The sequence below is a fragment of the Simochromis diagramma genome, unplaced genomic scaffold, assembly GCF_900408965.1.
Source record: "Simochromis diagramma unplaced genomic scaffold, fSimDia1.1 OVJJ01000753.1, whole genome shotgun sequence".
NCBI classification, from domain to species: domain Eukaryota; kingdom Metazoa; phylum Chordata; class Actinopteri; order Cichliformes; family Cichlidae; genus Simochromis; species Simochromis diagramma.
The window spans coordinates 12,892,662-12,913,096 of record NW_024387523.1 but is presented as its reverse complement, the minus strand read 5'-3'; the positions used below and the strand labels follow the sequence as shown (position 1 = coordinate 12,913,096).

Here is a 20,435-nt window from a genome sequence, read left to right as displayed (position 1 = left end):
TCAGATGTGTGGGGAAATTTCAACTACGTGTAGTGCATTATGGCTGAAACAGGAACAGTGTCCTAGAGTTTAAAGCACAGGTCTGCGTTTGGCCTGTGTTTGCATACAGAAAATAACAAAAATATATGAAATACTGGACTGTTTGACCTCTTTTACATTCTGAAATATTAAAAAAAAAAATGATGAAATGATTTTGATGAAGAGAAAAGGGTTTAGAGAAAATGAAATGAGCCTCGGAGCATTTGCAGAGAATGTATGTTGTAGAAGAATAGTTCAGGAAATTGCTTTACGTTCCAGAACATATGCGCTACAACTTTGGCGACCTTGCCAAATTGTATTTATTTGTTTTTTTGTGAAATTTATGAGCCAACTGTGTGCAATCAGTACAGGCAAACTCAGCACTTTCTTCTCCGTTAAAGAGCAAGATCAAATAGTTGTGTTGGCTTGTTTTAAAGTCTCGTAAAATATCTGCAAGTGGGGTTACACGGTGTATGCGCGTGAGTGTGTGTGTGTTGAATGGAACAATCAGTGATGCAGACACACACGTCTGGTAGCCTACTGCTGCACCATGCAGAGACTGCTTTCCAGTCAGCGTAAGTGACTTCTCACATAAGGCCCCCTCTGCAGACCATGTGCAACCAGTTGAGAAAAGACTGGAGGCTAAACCATAGGAAGATTGCGCGCTGAGCGACTTTGCTGTTTTGCTGTCAGTGCGGTTTGTCCACATGACACATTTTCTGCTTAAAGTTGAACAACTGAGGTGAAGAAAGCGGGTTGAAGAGTTCAACTTGGAATCAGAATGAAGGCAGAGCCATGGGAAGCATGGTCCATCAAAGGTCACTTATACATTCAAAACAAACTCTGCCTCTGATCACTCTGTTCATCCATATTCAAATCAGTGAAGATCCAACACAGAAAAAACAGCTGTTCCCTGAAACCATGCAAGCACTTACTGTAACACTAATGCAGATAAGAAAGGTAATACCCCGTCACCCTGCCAATCATCACACTTTTGTTGTACATGGTGAAAACAATTGCCCTCAGTGAGGTGCAGAGAGGAAAAAATACAGCTCAAACTTAACGTAACCAGATCCCCGTGCAGCTCATGCCGACTTACGAGAAACCCCCGGGTTCTGTGACTTTATGATGAGCAAAAGGGATTCAAGCTTGAGTCTCCTGTTCTCAACTTGATTTTTGTTTGATGTTGCAGTGGATGTTAGAACCAAGACAAACACTCCAACAACGCACTCTGGCCTCTTTTCTTCTTCCTGAATGAAAACAAAAAGAGGAAGAAGAGTTGAAGCCTGCTCATAACTCGGCCTCTAAAAATGGGATCAAGGCACAGAACAAAAAGGGGGATAAGTGAAGGAAATGAAGAGATGGATGAGGATCCCTTATCCTACAGCCTGCTTTCTGTTAATCACGTTCTTCTGATCGCATCACATCCGTTCCACTACCCCTAAGGCCCAGCTGTAAAAACCTCTGACTTTGCCACTGCGGGACCCAGTGCTTGCTTGTGAGCTCCTAAAAATCCACATAAATGTTTCCTTTGCTTAATTAGAAATGTTCTGTTTTAATTTACATTGCTGCTTTCCTTCTCTAAACTATCACTTTCATTATGGCTTATTTTTTAACTTCTATATGGTCTTAATAATCAACTTTAGGAATTTTGCTCATTTATGTGTTGATCGTGTCATCAGAGCAGCTCTGGCTTTGACTCTCTGGCTCTGGCTTTTTCCACCACATTCCTTTTAATGCTATATCAAAGTAGGACGTGGGGAATTTGAATGCTGGGTTGTTGTCTTGAATCCTTTGTCTGCTTCGTTGCATCAGTCATCATCGGTTTTTAAGTATTTTTTTTCTTTGTTTGTTTTTTTTCACCCAGGACTTGTTGCATTGCAAAGATAAGATGATCATTGTTACGCACTTCAGCTTCCTCAGTGTCGTAGCAGATCAGTGTATGGTGCAGATAGACATTAGTATGTTCATTTCCTGTCTGAAAACCTCACACTGCGAGCTGACGTTACCCTGCGCTTATTTTGGTGTGAAAAGTGGCTTCCCGCTCTAACTTTAACTCTTACCACTTCCTGCAGACATAGAATAAAAATCAGCCTAACCTTGAGTTTGAAATTGAACATTTTCTGTTTAGTTTGAGTACATACTCCAAGTATATGTTATTGCAAATGATTGGGACATATATTGTACTGCTTTGCCACTGCTGTGCCATGACACTGACCCTATGAACTGTAACTCTTTTGCTCACATTTTACAGATAATGAGGGCACTTAGTAACTTTTGCAGTATTAGTTTAAACACTTGTCTGTGGACTGATGTGGCAAATGTCACAAATGGCTGGCTTGCCTACTAGATTGCCTACAAGATTTGGCAGGATGTGGTAGTAGAATACTGGCATTTTGGCATATTTCATTTCATGTTATTTTCACATGGTTATTAGGACAAACCCCAAATGTTTATCCCATTTTAGGCTCAAAACAGACACAAACAAGGTAGCTGCACATTGAAAGCTAATAATAAGGTTTTACTAAGAAGCCAGTGGTTCAATAATTACACTAATCAAGTGTAAATGCTTTTGACAGTTTCCCCTAATCCGGTGAAAAACCTCCTCCAAAGAGTAATGTCAACAGCACTGAGTGTTCTTCTCAGAAACAGCACATGAGAACATGGCCTTTAATGTTGAACCAGGGGCCTCAGCCAATACACACAACCAAATCCAAGGCTGTCCAGAGACCAAGAAGAAAACAAACAAGAACCGAACAGTCACTAGAGAAAAACTCCAAAGGTCCACATCTTCGCCAGGGAATGGGAAGGTCTTATGTGCGCTGCTAGAAATCTCTATCTACTTCCATTTCTGAAGCTTTTTCACATAAATACCAAAGAATGAGGAAGTGATGTGCATGATCATTACAGAATTGCTTTTTCACATGTTTAATATAGAAAGGTTACCAAAAAAAAGCCAAAGTAAACACACTGACAGCTGCTATTACCCACAAGCGCCATGCTGTGCACTTTCTGTGGTAATCCTGGAGGGGACGGCTTTGTAATATCATTTTCCACATAACAAAAAGACAGAACAAAAAAAAAAAAACGTAGCTTCTAACACCTTATTATCCAGACTTGAGTGACTTAGTTCACAGTTATTAGGTGTGATTGGTGTCTTTCATTCACAGCCAGTTACCACCATAACATAGCTAAACAATACAGGCACGTTTTATTTGCCAAATAAAATGTTGTGAAATCTGCAAAGCCTGCTTTAATGGGCAAAAAAACCTAAGAGGGTAAATATGATGAAAACAGCCACTTGAATCTGGAAAAAGTCAGCCTGAGGCATAAATTATTTTCTGGAAGTAGTTGAAGGATAGGTATTCGGAGAGGGGGGGAAAAAGGATAACTTGGCTCTGCTGTCACTCAGTCGCCAGCTGAGTAAAAGCTCAGAGCATCCTTGCCTGCTGCGCTATACAGCCATTACAAGAGGTGGATGAGTCCTCTTGGAAAAAAAGCTCATTTTCAGTGAGGAGATTTTCGAGCAGCTGTTTGCCACGTGGCTTCTTCTAAATAATTAACACAAGCTTTCCACAGGCACTTTCTAAATGGGAATTCAGTTGTTGGTAAACCTAAATAAGCCCAGTTGGTGACTTAATATGCAAGCATACACTGCCTTCAGCATGCTATAAAAAGTCTTGTTAAATTTTCACTGCTCTGGCAGGTGAAACCATGTGTCAAGAATTTAAACATTTAATATCTCAATACCTGTGAAAAATTGCTTAAACGTGCAAGAGGACTTTGTGTCACTCTTTCCGTTGCCTTCAGCTCCCATTGAAGCCCATCGCTCTCTGGGAGTCAAAAGCAGGATGGCAGTTGTGAACATATTAGCGTCAGGAACAAGTCTGACGCACTTCCTAGTCAGTGAAATGAAGAAAAATAAAAGGGAGTTAAGATGGATGGGTTTCAGGTCAGACTCTGGGCTGGAGATGAATGCTCGATTAATAAAAAATACAGAGCTGATGAGAGGGAGAAATGTCAAGACAACTACTGGGACATTAATCTATCACATAGCTTACGTGACCACTCATACTTGACATTACAATGGCACAAAAGACTGAATCATAGTTCACCTTCAGTGCAAGAGGACAGAATGCAAACAAAATAAGCAGCAGCTTTTCTTGTCTTCACACTTCAGTGGTCACATTGAAATGACGTCACCACTGGACCAACTTCAGAAACAACTGGCCTTTGTGCTCCAATTTTTTATCGATCCAACTAGAGAGCCCTGAACAGCTCTGGAGAGATCCTGAAAGTACAGCCACTACCAGGAACACCTAATCTGCTTCTCTTAAACGCTCGCATTTAAATATTTAAATACTGCTCTCTGCGTTTAGCGTTCTAATTCAATGCAGGTGTGAAAGTTCCTGGCAGCGGTCATGCTTTCTGAATATTACCATGTTCCTCATGCAAACTACTGCACCATCAGAGACATTTTGGGCAGCGCACATGGTGATGGAAAGTTATACAAATATCTCATATGAACCCACTTAAATATGCGGGGACAGGCGGCTGCTGAGATTCAAACTCTGAGATGTGCCTTCACACTTTCCTTTTGCTTCAGCATTAGGTGCACTTCGGCACATTATTTTTTTGCTGCTCAGAAATCCCCATTAACAGAACAAAAAGGTAAAAATTTCAAGAGCTCAAAGACATTACTGCCACTGCGAGAATGTGATTACTTTCTAAACAGCCAACCACATATTCATCCCCTCTAAAACATTTGCTCGTAAACTATCTTCCTGCTAAAGACACTGACCTGTTGACTGACACGTAAGCGCACACATACACACGCACACTTTTCAGTGCCTGTGGCTGTGCTGTTTTTGGAGAAAGACCAGAAACAACAGAAAAGCTCTGACATGGTTGTTTGCACCTTTGGCTGCTGATTACCGCACAGATAGTTCCAGGAAGAATAACATGGCTTATCACAAGTTTCTCAAAGTGATCACACCCCTCCACTCTGCAAATATAATCTCTTTATTAAAAAAATAAGAGATCTCCAGATTAAGGCGCTCTGGAGTTTCTATGGTGTTGCGTTTTAGCAGATTAACCATTTAAATCTATCAGTTGTGGAAAAGTATTCTTTTAGTTGTGACACTGACGATTCCTTGCTTTAGAGCATTTCATGTATGCAGAAAGTTACATGTGACAACATTAAAACAAAAAACAGTATAACATTTACATTTCTTATTTGTTTTCACCTTTTTATTCACACGTAATCGTGAATCAAGGGCTTAAATGTGCATTTTGGCAGCATGTGACCCAGTCTGTTTAATGTCAGATACAGATGTGCTGTGGCGCTTTCCAGGGAAAGAAAAAAGACAGGCAGTATGTCTAAGAGCAGCATACCTCCTGTTTTCCTGGACTTTTATTGAATGATGAAAAGTGAAGAACAAACCTGGATTTCATAAAATGTCTCTCCCTGATAATGAACTGCTGGATGTCTTTCTGACGCCCCGTCTGCATGAACCACTTCCATCCCCTCCCCCATAATAATTCTTTTTAGGTAAGTGCAGAAGAAGCCAGAGTTTTGATAAGCCACGCAGGCATCACCTCCTTCTTGGTTGGAGCCCTAGTCTTCCCTTATCAGGCAGTCGTCTGGCAAAGGGAACTATCTGGGGAAGGACTGCTGGAGCCAAATAGACAAATAGCCGCCCAGAGAAGAATGGCTGCTTGCTATTGCAGTAGCTGACGTGGACCTACGTGTGCATCCCACACAGAAGCCCGTGCAGCTGGAGGCCCTAGAGATGCTTGTCTAACAGCCTGCAAGTGAACCTCGACATCGACTCTCTGAGAGTGGAGAAGTGAGCAGTATTTTGTTCCAGTAATCAGTGTTAAATGGGATGGAAATGTACACAAACTGACAAGTACATATGGGGATAGGCAGACTGATAAACAGATGCAGACACACACCACAAGGAAACATTTAAAGTGAGGTCATACTGTGCAAACCTCTTTCATTATGATATAACAATCGGAGATGAGAAGAAATTGGGCATTTTTGTGGGTTTCACAGATTGTCCTCTGATGTGACAAAAGACCGCATAACATGACAAATGCAGGGTTCATAAGGAGCAATGTTAGTTTATATTAGGTATAGATATGTTTATTGGGCATGACTCCATTTTTACTGGCTCTGCAGCCACTCTTTCTATGATAGTTTTGTCTTTTCATTGCAAATTAATTGCAGACTAGAGCATACCACAGGCGAAAGAGTAATGGAAACACTCATTAGGATGGATCTTGACAGCAAAACTTTCCAAGTCTGGGTAGTGGTGGTGAGCAGATAAATGGAAAACTCACGTTGTGAATCCAAACGTCAGCCGAGTCTCACTCTCTCTCTCCCAAGTACGTGCCCTAGATGAAGTCATCATTACTGCCCCGTGCCGATACCAGTGCCCCAAAACTGTTCTCTCAGCAGTGTCCACAGTGTACGAGTGGCATTTCATGCCAGATATGTCCAGCATGTGGATGAGAGAAGCTATTTATCAGGTCTAGAGAGGGAAACATTCCTTCATTCCTCCATCCATTTTCTCCCAGATCTCTTGATTACATAATAAGGATGCAGACTCAACATACTTATACGCCATCTGCAAGAATCATTAGAGCTACGTGAAAAGAAAAATTACATGCAGTTCAAAGTATGGAAATTAAACAAAATGGGCCAAACTGGGAATCTGTGATGTGGCAATAGAGCAATATTATGCCTCCTGGTTTACATAGAAACTAATTGGCGCTGATTAAATGTGAAAATATTTATCTGGAAATAAAATAATACATTTCTTTCATATAGATGGTTATGCTTCTGGCGTGAAGTTAAGTTGCATTAACAGTACTGTACTCTGGTTGTTTGCCGTTGCCTGACATCTAGTGGGCATTGTGAAAAATCATGATGACAATAGTGTTTTCCACATGTGCAGCTCAACCTCACTTTACCACAGAATGAGCATGGTGAATGAATCTGCGATGGGATCAGCGTTTAAAAATAACGTTGGGTTTCTCCTGGTTTTGCAGTAGAAAAAATAACAAAGTGGCAGTGATTCTGACATTGGGCCCCACCTCGAGACACTTTAAGCCTTGCCTGTTCAGGCTTTATGGAGACTTGAGCTCTCGCTTTTTCAAAAATGACTACAGTACTCTGTACTGGTTTTAAATATTGAAAGGATTATGGATACAGATTTGAAGATGATTACTGCTGCTGTTCTAAGAAAATTCAGTACAAAGGATTTCATGTTCAGGTGAGGGCCACAGTCCTTCTACAACAGTGGCTCTCAAGCTGATACGGCATAAAGGCATGAGGCATGGATGACCATAAAATATATATATATATATAATTTTTAAGTGAAATAACATTAACCCTTACATACTGTTCTTATTGTATGCCTTCACAATATGTTTTTTTTTTTTTACCCAGGTCTAAGAATTCCCTCATAATAATTGTCTATAACTAATTTCACACTGCAGGTCTGTTTAGAATGCATTACTAGCCTGTCTGACATCAATAAATGGAGTATTAATCCTTAATTAATGTTTCCAAGAGCAGGGAGAGTTTATTTACTTTTAGGTTTTACAAGAATTGTTTTTTGTCAGAAAACATCATCATGTCCTGTTTTATCTAAGACCTAAAAATACAACAGCTATAAAGATTACATGATGAGATGCAAAATCTATCTGTGTGCCAGTTTAGAACCTCAAATAACATGCATGTTTTGGACTGTGGGACGAAGCCAGAATATCTACCCAGATATGCAAAATACACACAGGCAGGATGTGAAACTGTAATGCTTTTCCTGGGAAGCAACAGTGCTGACCATCCCACTTTTGTTCTGCCCTATTTCAAGTCCTGTGTCTGTGTGGAAGCACCATCTTTCAAGGCACACTCTGACCTCTGTTTCATGGGTGGATCATATATGATCACTCTTGGCTTTTTACTAATTCACTATTCAAAGATTCCACCGTGATTCTTCAGAGACCAGCAGGTTCTTGTCTCTGAAGGAACCAATATGGCAAATGCTGTGGGAATGCAAACAATTCTAATGATCAACCACTGTTCCATTAAAAATATGCAAAGCCATAATATGTATAGTTTCACAATTTCACAAACATTCTTCTAAAATCACAATTTTCCTTGATTTGACCCACATTTGACATTTGTGTATCTAAAATTTAAGCAGGTACTGGTCAAGTTTGACTCAGAGCAGTCTTAAGGTGCAGAAATGTGCAGCTCCTGTACAACCTTATGAAATGTTTATGTATACACACACACACACACACACACACACACACACACACACACACACACACACACACACACACACACACACACACATGTAAATAAATGTACTTGTGTGTTTATTCCACTAAAATTTAATGTGGATTTCCCTTTTTTCTGTTGTGTAAGATTTGAACGCTTAAAGCACGTTTCCATGCATAGAAATAATAAAGACTGTTTTTTAAAGTTTTGAAAGACCTTTTTTCTGGAGGGTTGAAGTTTTTTTGTTTTGTCTCAATCTTATATTGTGATTAGTGAAAAGTGAGAGACTGTTCAAAAGATACTAGCTGTAGTTAGTTACCAGCTCTTCTGGTGAACATATTAAACTTAATAATTTATTGTTTATTGCTGTCAATGAAGATTCACTACAAAGAAATGCGAATCGCTGTACAAAACAAAAGAACAGCCAGAATTATTTGCCTTTGGGGTTTTCGGATATATTTCAAGGACGGACTGCCCGGTGCTGCATTATTTACTGTCCGACAAGACAAGTTGACGCCAAGCTAATACCTTAAATTAATTTTCCAGTGTTATTATTTTACATGGAGAGCGTGGAACATGAAGATACCAAAGCAAATGCTCCTTCAGTTATCGACCGATATTACACACGCTGGTACAGAGCCGGTAAATAACGTCCATTTGTACGTGTCTCATCTATACTTGCTAAGTAGCTAAGCTAAGTGAGCTAACGTTAGGTGAACTTAAGTGTTCAGGGGGAGATGGCGTTAACTTTTAGTTTTAGTCTGAATAGATGGGTTTTTTTTATTTTGCTTTTAATGTCATGAACACCTTTTTTCATTTTTTGTTTTTAGACATGAAGGGAAAGCCATGCGAGGACCATTGCATCTTACAGCATTCAAACAGGTAACAGGAGGTTGACCAAGTGACCATGAGTCACACCAATTGCTATGATTCACTGTATGTTAATGGACCTTTTGTATGTTTGATTTGGCTAAGATTTTACGCTGGATGCTCTTGCATGAGAGAAGACAGGTGGTGAATTAGGGAGTGAGAATAGCCATGAAAAAGATGAAGAGTGGAAAGGAAGTTGGTCCAGAAGACATACCTGTGGAGGTATGGAATTGTCTTGGACTAAGATTTGTTTGGCACGATCTTGGAAAGTCAGAGAATACCTGAGGAATACAGAAGACGTGTATTGGTACAGATTTTCAAGAACAAGTGTGAGCTTTAGTTACTGCAGAGGGGTAAAGTTGATGAGCCATACCATGAAGATATGGGAAAGATTTATTGAAGCTATGTTAAGAAGAGAGGAAGTACGCTAAGAAAGAGCACTACAGTTACAAATATGCTTTGAGAGTGATGAAGGAGTACAGGGAAGGTCAGAAGGAGTTGGATCAAGAAAAAGAATGTGATACAGTGCCAAGAGATGAAGTGCGGTACTACATGAGGAAATCAGGGGTAGGAGAGAAGTATGTGAGAGTGGTGCAGAACATGTATGAGGACCGGGAGACAACAGTGAGGTGTTTGGTAGGACTCGCAGATGAGTTCAAGGTAGCAGTGGCATGACATCACCACTCTGAGCCCCTTCCTTGTTTGCAGTGGTAATGGACAGGTTCACAGATGAGGTCAGCCAGGGGTCTCTGTGGACTATGATGTTTGCAGACAACATTGTGCTCTATAGGGCGCAGGTGAAAGAGAACCTGATAAGGTAGACATACGCATTGGTGAGAAGAGGGATGAAAGTCAGTTGAAGCGAGACTTGATATATGTGTGTGAATGAAAGTGAAGACAGATGGAAAGATGAACATGCAAGGAGTAGAGGTAGTGACAGTAGAAGAGTATAAATACCTGGTGTTAAAAGCAACAGACAGCGCAAAAAAGAGGTGAAGAAGAGAGTGCAAGCGGGGTGGAGATGAATGTCAGAGGTGATTTGTGGCAGAGTGATAGCAGCAAGAGTGAAAGGGAATATTTTTCTGATCGTAGTGAGACCTACTATGATGTATGGTTGGAGACGGTGGCTTTGACAAAAAGACAGGAAGCTCTGAGCTGGAGGTGTTAAGATTTTCATTGGGAGTGACCTGAATAGACAAGATTAGAAATGAGTTCATTGGAGGGACAGTTCAAGTTGAGTGGTTTGAAGAAACCCCTAAAGGGAACAGCTAAAAGAAGAACAGCAGCTTAATGTATTTTGTAGGCCTGGTCATGACTAAGTGGAAGTTTTCTCAGGAAAGAAATTGAGAAAATGGGGAATAATAATAATAATAATAATTTGATTCTACATTACACTGTATTTGTTACACGACGTAGTCCCTGCTCAGTATGAGTGATTTATATCACTTCTACATCAGTATGTCGCTAGAGAAATATAGATTTTAAAAGGAGCTTGATAGATTCTTAAAAGAATGTTTTTCTTGGCAGAATATGTGTCATCACTTTAGCAGAGAGTCACCCAATTCTACAAAACGGACGCACAATCAAAAGCATCAATTACCAGATCAGTAATGGCTGCAGTCGGCTGGAAAATAAAGTCTCTGGGAAGTCCAAGCGGGTAAGTTAATAAAGCTCTGGATTTTGGTCTGTGTGCTCGTACATTTATCCTAACATTCCTTTTTTGGCCTGTACGACAGGGGGGACAGTTCCTTACTGATTTTGCACCGTTATGCAGGATAACATGCACGGATGAAACAGAGTACACAATCTACAGGTAAGAGTCTGTCTTTGACTGTTAAAGTATATATTTATCTTCCACGTGCTCATACATCTTCATCACTGGCTGTTTTAGCTGCATTCGGGGCCGTCTTCTGGAAGTCAATGAGAACATTTTAGAAACTCCGAATCTCTTGCTGGAAAAGGTAAAACCTACATTTTTACCTTACACATGTAAATGTAAAGTACATTACATGTCATCTTTAATATGTCCCCATCTGCATACTATTACTGCGTACTGTACCTTTTTTTTTCTGTTAAACACTCTTACATGAGTAGTTGACATTAATTTAGCATACCTGATGGTGACACGGCTTCATATGCCTATGAGGAGATTAGATAACACTAGTAAAGGTTCATAAACACATAACAATGCTTGATTTGTCAAATCTCTACAGCCGTCCACCGAAGGATACATCGCCGTCATCCTGCCAAAGTTTGAAGAGAGCAAGAGCATCACAGAAAATCTTCTAAACAGAGACGAGTTTGAGAACATCGTCTCCAAACGCAGCTCTGCCCAGTCCCAACCATCTTGACAGTTCCCCACATTCCTGCCTTATTCAAGCCCGTTCTATTGTGGGAGAGTTTCTTTCCTTCATGCACTTAAAGTTAGCAGAAGACTGAAAGGCTTTTGTTTATAATGAAGCACTGTGTGTCTAGGTTATTCTATATTTTTCCTTTTTTTTTAAGTGTTTAACATTTTAAGGATCCAAGAAGCAGTCAGATTTCAAGTAATTTGTCTATGCTTGGATTTGCCAATTTGATAAATATAATAAGGAACTAGTAGAACGCATGAACAGTGTCTTTTATTTTCTTGTTACATACTGCAAGTAATCATGAGTTTGAAGTATTTTTGTCGAATATAAAGAAAGACAAACAATAATTTAAGAAAAATATTGTTTATTTTTTTGTGTCACTTTTATTAACCTTTGAATCGTCAAAAGAAATGGTGGTCCAAAACTAGATACGATTTCGTCACATCTCTAGCGACACTACGTTACCCAGCAGTCTTAGCTGCTCTCACACTGTACAGTGATTCTCTAAAGCTTCCTGTGTGGTTATACATTTCATTCATTCTAACTCCCTCTCCTAGTACCAAAGTGATTACCTCGGGATACATATGCTTCAAGTACCAAGTAATATATACCACTTAATACATAATGGTCTGTTAGGCAGCTTCACAATGATAGTCTTCATAACAAGTACACTTCAAGGTTCCACTTTACACGTGTGCCAGTTCAAACTTGTTTCATTTCTTTGAGAGAAAGTATGCCATGTAGACTGGTTTGTATAATTCTCAGGACAATATAAACAGAGGTTCGATCAAGTCGAGAAACCCGGCTTAAATAAAAGTGTCTCCATTAACACTGGAGGACTAGGTTTTATATTTTATAACAGTAAGAAGACACAAGAACAATCGTATTTGGCATTTGTTTTGTTTTTTTGTTTTTTTGCATTTTCCTACTAGCATGGCACATGGGGAATGTCGTACAATAATGGCTATTAGACATCCATTGCATGTTATGTAGTGTGGTCAGCTTGTAAAACCTAATGTAAATGAGGTGCTCAATATAATGCAAGTGATCGTGGTGTACTGCTGTGGCGCGCATTACAAAGAAAGTGTCACATTACAGGGCTGTGACCACAGGAGACTCAAACACGGGGGTTTGGTGATGATGGCGTCATGCATTGTGGATCTTAATTTTACTTTTTTTTTTTTTTTTTTACATAACTTGTGCAACACAATTACAGAACACCACAAAACACATAGGCTTGTCACACAGAGGCACATAGTGAAGATAGATGTATGGCTGAGCTGAGCATCAAGTGGAGTTCTCTCCTGACTTTTAATTAGTTTATTAATTCAGAAGCAAGAAAAAATATTTAAAAAAAAAATTAAAAAAAAAAAAATCAGGTTTGTGCCAGGCCTCACTTTTTTTGAAGACTTTTTTTGTGTGTGTAGTCATAACTCCATCTTGTGGACTGGGGTGGAACTGGTGCTTCAGGTGAAACGCTACCCTGGATTAAATCAACCTCAGTGGGAAAGAGAGCATAGACTTGCTTTTCCTTTTTTTTTTCTTGTGCAAACATCATCCAGGCAGGAAATGCAAATTCCGGTTGAGCCAAGTCAACCATCTTTACCAGACTAGTACTGAATGATGGATGGGGGTGGGGACTGGGGCTATTTCTAAGATCATATTTTCTCCAGAGAGGTGAGGTCGGCTATGTGCTGCTTTATCGGGAAGAGTGGACAAAGGAAGAGATTGCCTGGGATTATTTGCTCTCAAGGAGGTTGAGACCAGCCATGTGCTGCTCCAAAGATTTAACACCAAATCCGTTGCTGTTCTTGGTGTTGAGAGCTCCTTCCTCTTTGACAGGTGTGGATGCGTCCTGCCTTTCTCTCCAATCCTGTGGGGAACTGAGGCTGTTCCTCTCTGACTTGTACTGAAAGTAAATGACATAGGAGAGAGTAAAAGTGAAAAAACAAACAAACACCAAAATATAATGGCTCATTTCTAACAGTTTATACACACAAAGCTGGCATAATCAATATTTTTATATGAAATATTGATTGCTTTTACTGGAGTCAGTTCTTTTTATGTTGCTGTGTTTATGTTATTAAAAAAACAAAACAAAAAAAAAATACATCACCAAGCTTTTTTTTTTTTTTCAGATATTAGTTATGGAAATCTATACCATCTCTGGATGCAACTTTAAAGCGTCTTGAGGCAACTTTTTTTATAAATAAAACTGAATTTAATTGAACTCACTACCTAGCCGGTAACATAGCACTCCTTCACATGCTGGTGTAGATGCGGTCACTTACGGCTCTCGAAAATCATGATGTGTTGAACTTAAAGCCCAAAGAGAGGCTTCGAGTAAAAAGTTTAGGTGCCAATGCCAGCTGCAGCTTTCTGCTTACAGTCTACGGTTTGATCTTGTGAATGTGCTTCAGTGGCAATTCAGCTCAAAATCGCAGACACTTAGCAACTCACCGGAGAGTTATTTGATAGACAGCAAAAAAAGGAGGCAAAGATATTGACCATCCCCTGCAAAACATAGCTATAAATGAACACAAGCGCTGCTGTATATCTGCTGCATGCTAAAAATAAAAGGTACATGTTTGCAAGTGTCAGCGTGCTGTGATGTTTGCATATGTATCTGGATAATAAGATCTCCAAGCTTTTTCTATACTTTCGTATATATGTTCAAGCTGCCTGTCAATAAAGTGTCCAGGTCAGTGGATGTCACCTTTCTATTGAGCTTGTTACAGCATGGCAGGAGGGAGAGGACCACACTCAGGATGCTCCTGGTTGCCTGAATGGATGAGTCCACCTGAAAGCACAGACGTAAAATAATACATCACTAAGAGTGCACGCACAGAGATTCACTGCAGCAGCAGCACTAAACTACACTGACCCTGTAATTTAACGTTTCCTCGTCCATGTCCTACCAACCCCCGTAAGACAGGCTCTCTCTACCGTTCGAGATAAATGATACGGTCGATGTGAAGGTAAAGAGATATAGAGGCGGGAGCCAATACATATAAAAGAGGCACTAATTAATCAGCCTTGAGCATGCTATTCTTCATCGTGTCCTTTTGATTCCAAACCAGCGCCTTTATTACAAGGTGAGCAAAGGCAGCTCATCCCCGTCCAAGGTGCTCATTAATTCCTCATAGACATTCATTAATCCAGCATCCTGCGTTAGATGTTCGTATTACTCAAAGATAACTGAAAGATTATTCTGAAGCCAGTAATGAACACAATTAGTCATGCCCTATTGTGTGTTCAGCGCTTTAATGATACCCATTGGTTGTTGGGGTGATAGTTTTGATAGTGTCAGAGCTTCTTCGGTCCTTCAGTGGAAACACTCTTTATCTGCTTTGTTCGATCGCTGTGATATTACTTATTTAACGTCCACCAAACCGAACAGACTTCAGGCAAAAATAAGTAACTGGATTTCTTTTTTTCCTAATAAAGAGTGCAGACACTAACGAGAAGAGAGATAAAAACACAGACAGGTGTAGTATGGTTACCTTCTGGAAGGTGGCAGCCTTGCCCTGTACAGGAGTCTTAGCCCCCATCTGCAGCTGTTGGCACAAAGCCAGCAGCTTCTCCATTTCTGTCATCACCACAGTCTTTTCCTCATCAACCAACTGGAACAGAGAGAGGTACACACAGAGGGAGGGTGGGATGTCTTTCAGAACAGAAGACACGGTTTTATAATGGCACTTCGCTGGGAGAGTTAATGTGTGACGTTGATAGATTTACTGAACGAGATTCACAGGGCTCGTGGTCAAATACAAATCAAGCATCGGGAAAAGGAGAAGTGGATTAAAGAAAAAGAAGTTTTTAAAAAAAGGGCTGCTTGATGTAATCCATCAGCAATAGCCATGATCTGCTGCTTAAGTCTGTTATCCATCCGAGTTAATCCCCAGATCGTAGTCTACACAGATACATGCCACCAATGACCCAAGACCTCAATCCCTTGTCATTCATGCCCAGCAACAACATATAAAACCTCTTAAACCTTAGTAAGAAAAAAAAAGCTTAATCTCATCTGCATAATTAGAGCTACACAGATGTGCTTTGTGTGTTTGGTGCCAAAGAACTACAGGAGTGGAGGGTGAGACAGAGGGACTCCATTAGCACCAGTTTGTTTGATGTAATTAATCAGAAAGCATGAAGGAAGCTGAAGAGCCGGGCCTCCTGATTATGAATTGCTCCTGGGCGGTCGCAGTCAACCCACCTCCCCCTCCGCTCTCACCCCCCTCTGCCCATTCACATGTGCGCAAACACACGCAGCCTCGGACACACGGCGGTGACAAATGGCAGTCGTTAAAGGCTGTCAAAAGGAGCCATTTAATTAAACTTGTAGGACCTGAGGAAGAAGTTTGTTGAGAGCTAAAAGGAAGGAAAGCACCAAGGCTACTTTTGTTGAAACTGGAGTCTGAGAGGAGGACAAGAGGATGGTGAAAGTGTGTGACAGCCTTAATTTCCTGCTCCCGCTGTGTGATTTATAAGCCAGACCTGGCACCGTGGCATGCCACAACGTGTGATACGGGTGTGTATTAGTATCGGAGGGTGTGTGTGTGTGTGTGTGCACACAGAGTTGGTTAGTATCTCCCCATTTTCAGGAGAAAATAAACAATTCTTTCATTATTGCTTTGCTATAACGATCTCCTTAGCTCTGTCTTACTACGCTGCAGCCAATCACATGCTACAAGACAAGCAAGAAAATACTGTGCATAAAGTGAACTTCTCTCCTGGTTCATACTCAACTGTATTCATTTTATTTCTACTTAGAAAAAAAACCCTTTTGTTCTTTATATTAGATTTCTTTATAAATGCCTACTGTAGGAAAAAAACATTATTTGGAATTGCATTATATGAATCGTTGTGCTTTGGTGTGTTCAAGATAGATTAATTGAATGGGAATATACCTGAGAGGAAAAAGTGCGGAGAGATGAGCACAGCTGGAGCCCCTCTTCAGAAAGAACCTTAAGAGTAGGTCAGAAAAGAGACAAAAATCAAACAACTTGCACACACACACACAGAAGAAAAACTAAAGCTCTCTTAACTAAAAAGAAGCCTAGTCAGTAAATACTATGATTTTTCTTGGCTCTTCTTATCAGTATGCCTTCCCGTCTCTTTCCCCTCTCGCTCCTCTTCCTCGCTTATCTCCCCTGCTCAACACAAATTGAATAAATCCTGTCTGACATTTCGGTCCCTGATTCTACAAATGACTGTACATTACTGGCAAAGATCCCAGTTCAATAGGAAACACTCGTACGCACAAACCTTGTTACACCATGTGCCAGAGATGGCCGGGAATCTGCCACGCTATATTCCCACTGCACTCATAAATCCCCGTAATGCCCGGTGAAATCTGCATTTCAGGGTCGTGAATGAAGGGATCCTTGCATTTACTAACCTATCGATCTGCGAGCTTCAGCGTGTATCAGGTGGAACGGGACGACAGATGCGTTCATTTACAACTTCAATAAAATAGAAGGAAAACAAACAGAGCAAGCTTAATGAAAAATACCTCAGCTTGATGAAAAAGATCTAGCGTTGTTTTCAACAGTCCCTCCCCTCTGTGGATCAATCATGCAGGAAATAATAAAGAGAAGCTCGGATTAGAAATATGCACAAGGGCAAACATCTTCCAAAGCAATCAACTCCGTTTAGAAAATATCTGTGAAAATACAGTACCGTGCAGAAGTCTTGAGACAAGCCACATTTCTTTATAATTTGCTTCAAATGACTGAAATGTTCTTCTAAGTTTTTAAAGGTGGTCTTGAGCAATAGTTCTCCAGGCTTTCTGAAGGTCTCTAAAAGTTGGTTTTTTGGACATTGGCTGCTTTTTCACTCATTTCCAGTCCAGTCCTTGTATCGGACCATTTTCAGTACAATGTTTTTGTTGTTTATTTGTTAATGGACGTTACACTTTATGAATCATTTAAGCATAAAAAGTCACCTAAAATCAAGCGATGAACGAGTGTTGCATCTGCACATAACTGACAACTTAGCAAATTGTGTTTTTAGACACTTTGTTACTAGCAGCCTGTTGGAAAATTTAAAAAAAAAAAAAAAAAAGTTCCCATTTATAAGTCGAATCCAGAAAAAAAAACGTCAAAGATAACACAGTCTGACAGGCATGAAATAGCATTTTTGCACCAAGAGTAGAAATAGCACGGCTAAAAAAAAATACTATCTACAGCAGATGAAAAGTAGCTCAAAGTCGTGTCTTTAAGAAATGGGAACAAAACACAACCCAAGACCTGAGATGCATCTGGACCTTGTTCTTGGTGGAAGTGTGTCTGTCAAGGCAATCCTTCAAGAAGGGAAAGTGGGATAAAAGACTGAGGTGTGCTAAATTACACAAGACCTCAATTGAAAAATGAGTGACAACGGGTCTTATAGTGTGGTAAATGGCAAATGGATTGGTTCTTATATAGTGCTTTTCTACTTTACTAGAGCACTCAAAGTACTTTATATAACATTCACCCATTCACCTCCATTCATATGGCACTTTTTTCTATGCCTAAGTACTTTCTAACTTTCACACTGCAATGAATGCATTTGGAGAACAACCTGGGATTCAGCATCGTGCTCAAACTCCTGAGCTACAGCCACCCCAAGAGAGTGATGAATCAAAATTTGAATCTAATGGCTCGAATCACTGTCGATATGTACAGAGGAAGTCAGAAGAGAGCTACAACACTGAATGTCTACATTCATCTGTAAAAACACTGCTGTTGTTGGGTTTGGGGATCTTCTTAATCAGTCACTTGGATAAATGACGAAACATTTCTCCCACTGAAAACGCTACGTCCAGATGAACAGAATCAACCTTTTGGGAGTTATGAACACAGTTCACGTTTTTGCAGTACCATTTGGGAAGTGTCTGAGTGGCTTCAGTTTCATTTTTCAGCACGATAATGATCACAGACACACTGCAAATACAGTAAAAGCATACCTGGATAGAAAAACACACAATATAACACTATCAGTCACGGATTGACCTCCCCAGAGTCCGGAGCTCAACATTACTGAATCAGTGTGGGATCATGTTGACAGACAACAGAACAAAAGGAAGCCAACATCCAGAGAAGAGCTTTGAATGTCCTTTAAGAAGCCTGGAAAACTATTCCTGAAGACTACTTAAGGAAATGACAAGAAAGCTTACCTAAAAGAGTTCAGGTTGTCTTGAAGAATAAATGTGGTGGAATTTTCCTAGCAAAATATAAAGAGTGGTGGCTCAAGACTTTTGCTCTGTATGTCTCTTAAGAGATTAACGGGGATGATTAAGGGGATTGACAACACTGAGCTTTAAAATAATATCAAAAAAATTAGTGTGCGTGTGTCAGTGTGATACTAGAAGGCTACCTGGTGAACAGGTACATGTTGTAGGCCATACTGGCGAGGCTCTGGCTCTGCCGGACAATTTCATGCTCCTGGTCCTCCCACTTTTCCACCTCTGTGTCTACATCTGACGACAGAAGACGAAGTTCCAGACCCAGCTTGGCCATACTTGTCTGTTCCTGGGCACGCAGAAGCGCAAAAGGAAAAAATAAATAAATAAAAAATTAAAAAAAAAAACCACACAAATCTTTTTGATGAAGTGTAATTGATGTCTTTTTAAAAGTGTATATTAGCCAGCAGGGTACTTTTCACTTGTTTACACACTCGGAAAGCCTGTAATCAGCATAATCCTGCTTTCTGTGGCGGTACAGCGTGTGAAAAAGTGCTGCCCAACAAAATTGCAGCACATTACCATACAAACCCGATCAATTATTCAAGAGAGTGACACAATGTTTCCTAGAGATGAATATACTGCTGCCAAAAGACGGTACAAGATGAGACGTGATGTATTGTGCTGAAAGCCCGAGGATTTGGTGGTGTGTGCGCTACCTCTGCATCCAACTTGACAGCCTTGGCAGTCTTCATGTTCGCCAAGTGCTTCTGTGGAGAAAAAAAGAGCGGTATTAATCAGAGGATTACAAACGTTTGTATCATTGAGACATTTATGAGGATGAATGGTGTGACACTCACCCCAGGTCTAGGAAGTGACAAATAAGGCCTTTTGTCTCCTAGGAAGAAAGAGTTATTGTTGTTATAAGGACCAAAAAAAAAAAAAAAAAAAAAAAAAAAAAAGACTTGCAGCGTGTAAAAGTACTTGGATCTAACTTTCAAACAAATACGTGCACACAGACTTCTGCGCAGCACACGCGAATACACTCGAGTATCTACTTTCTGTCTCTGCGTGTGTGACCGAGTGTGCAAACAGCAGAGCTCGTCAGAGCGGTTGTCCATGACTCGGACACTTCTGGTTATTGGCACAATAATGAATAGAGAGAGTGTAAAGAGGTGGAATGAATACAGGGATGTTCAATGGCATTGATGTTACTCCTTTGATAGAAAGCTTCCCACGGTCTGTGATGACTAATTTTGAAAAGATACATTCATACTGCCTGCCTTAAGTTTTATTAATACTGCTGAAAATTTCAAGAAGAAAATGATTCATCAAGGTTTCTCATAGAATTGGATCTTCTTTTCTTTCCTTTCTTTTTTTTGTCCCCCCCAAAGTTAAGACACCACAGATGGCACATTGACCTCTACTCCCTTGCCCTTTATAACTCACCCATACTTGTACTCTCCTTTTACCACAACTCACCTGAATGGACACAGACAACCAATGAAGTGATTTCAACTGACCTCGCCTGCCTTCAAAGACGTCGTTGATCTCTCTCAGCAGCAGAGCCATGTCACAGAGCTGCGACTCCCAGGCCTCGCAGAACACTTCCAGGTTCTCCTTTGCAATTTTACTAGATGGGTGGAGAGCCAGCGTCTGGGCTGCCGAGATGATCTGAGCAGAAGAGTGAACAATTCTGATACATTCTACATTCATACATATGCTGCTGTTG

General features: G+C 40.3%; 2 protein-coding genes across 4 annotated transcripts in view; one reads left to right on the top strand and one right to left on the bottom strand.

Annotated features, from left to right (window-relative positions):
• The first annotated feature begins 8,777 nt into the window (after positions 1 to 8,777).
• Positions 8,778 to 12,913, top strand: abitram (actin binding transcription modulator). 2 transcript variants are annotated; one of them, XM_040020426.1, is made up of 6 exons: positions 8,778 to 8,959; positions 9,148 to 9,199; positions 10,715 to 10,844; positions 10,924 to 11,000; positions 11,079 to 11,148; positions 11,401 to 12,913. In XM_040020426.1, the coding sequence occupies exons 1-6, from the start codon at positions 8,878 to 8,880 to the stop codon at positions 11,536 to 11,538; spliced, it is 549 nt and encodes a 182-aa protein (XP_039876360.1). In that variant the 5' UTR covers positions 8,778 to 8,877; the 3' UTR covers positions 11,539 to 12,913. The 2 variants fall into 2 exon arrangements, with proteins under 2 accessions (XP_039876360.1, XP_039876361.1); XM_040020427.1 differs by having other exon boundaries at positions 8,860 to 8,976.
• ctnnal1 (catenin (cadherin-associated protein), alpha-like 1) overlaps positions 11,902 to 20,435 on the bottom strand; it is a 61,363-nt gene continuing 52,829 nt past the window's right edge. Inside the window, exons 11-19 of one of the 2 annotated variants that reach the window (XM_040020424.1) lie at positions 20,227 to 20,377; positions 19,564 to 19,601; positions 19,423 to 19,473; positions 18,898 to 19,052; positions 17,054 to 17,102; positions 16,449 to 16,505; positions 15,042 to 15,161; positions 14,255 to 14,338; positions 11,902 to 13,447 (exon numbers count right to left, since the gene is read on the bottom strand). In XM_040020424.1, the coding sequence (XP_039876358.1) occupies positions 13,277 to 13,447; positions 14,255 to 14,338; positions 15,042 to 15,161; positions 16,449 to 16,505; positions 17,054 to 17,102; positions 18,898 to 19,052; positions 19,423 to 19,473; positions 19,564 to 19,601; positions 20,227 to 20,377 (876 nt within the window). In that variant the 3' untranslated portion in view covers positions 11,902 to 13,276. The remainder of the gene's footprint in view (positions 13,448 to 14,254; positions 14,339 to 15,041; positions 15,162 to 16,448; positions 16,506 to 17,053; positions 17,103 to 18,897; positions 19,053 to 19,422; positions 19,474 to 19,563; positions 19,602 to 20,226; positions 20,378 to 20,435) is intronic. The other variant, XM_040020425.1, reaches the window with a different exon arrangement.

What these genes read in the sequence shown, in the direction of transcription:
- abitram (XM_040020426.1), top strand. Translation starts at nt 8,878, where the DNA reads ATGGAGAGCGTGGAACATGAAGATACCAAAGCAAATGCTCCTTCAGTT. An exon ending in ATCTTACAGCATTCAAACAG is followed by an intron (nt 9,200 to 10,714) that starts GTAACAGGAGGT and finishes TTTTCTTGGCAG; the next exon opens with AATATGTGTCATCACTTTAG. An exon ending in CGAATCTCTTGCTGGAAAAG is followed by an intron (nt 11,149 to 11,400) that starts GTAAAACCTACA and finishes AAATCTCTACAG; the next exon opens with CCGTCCACCGAAGGATACAT.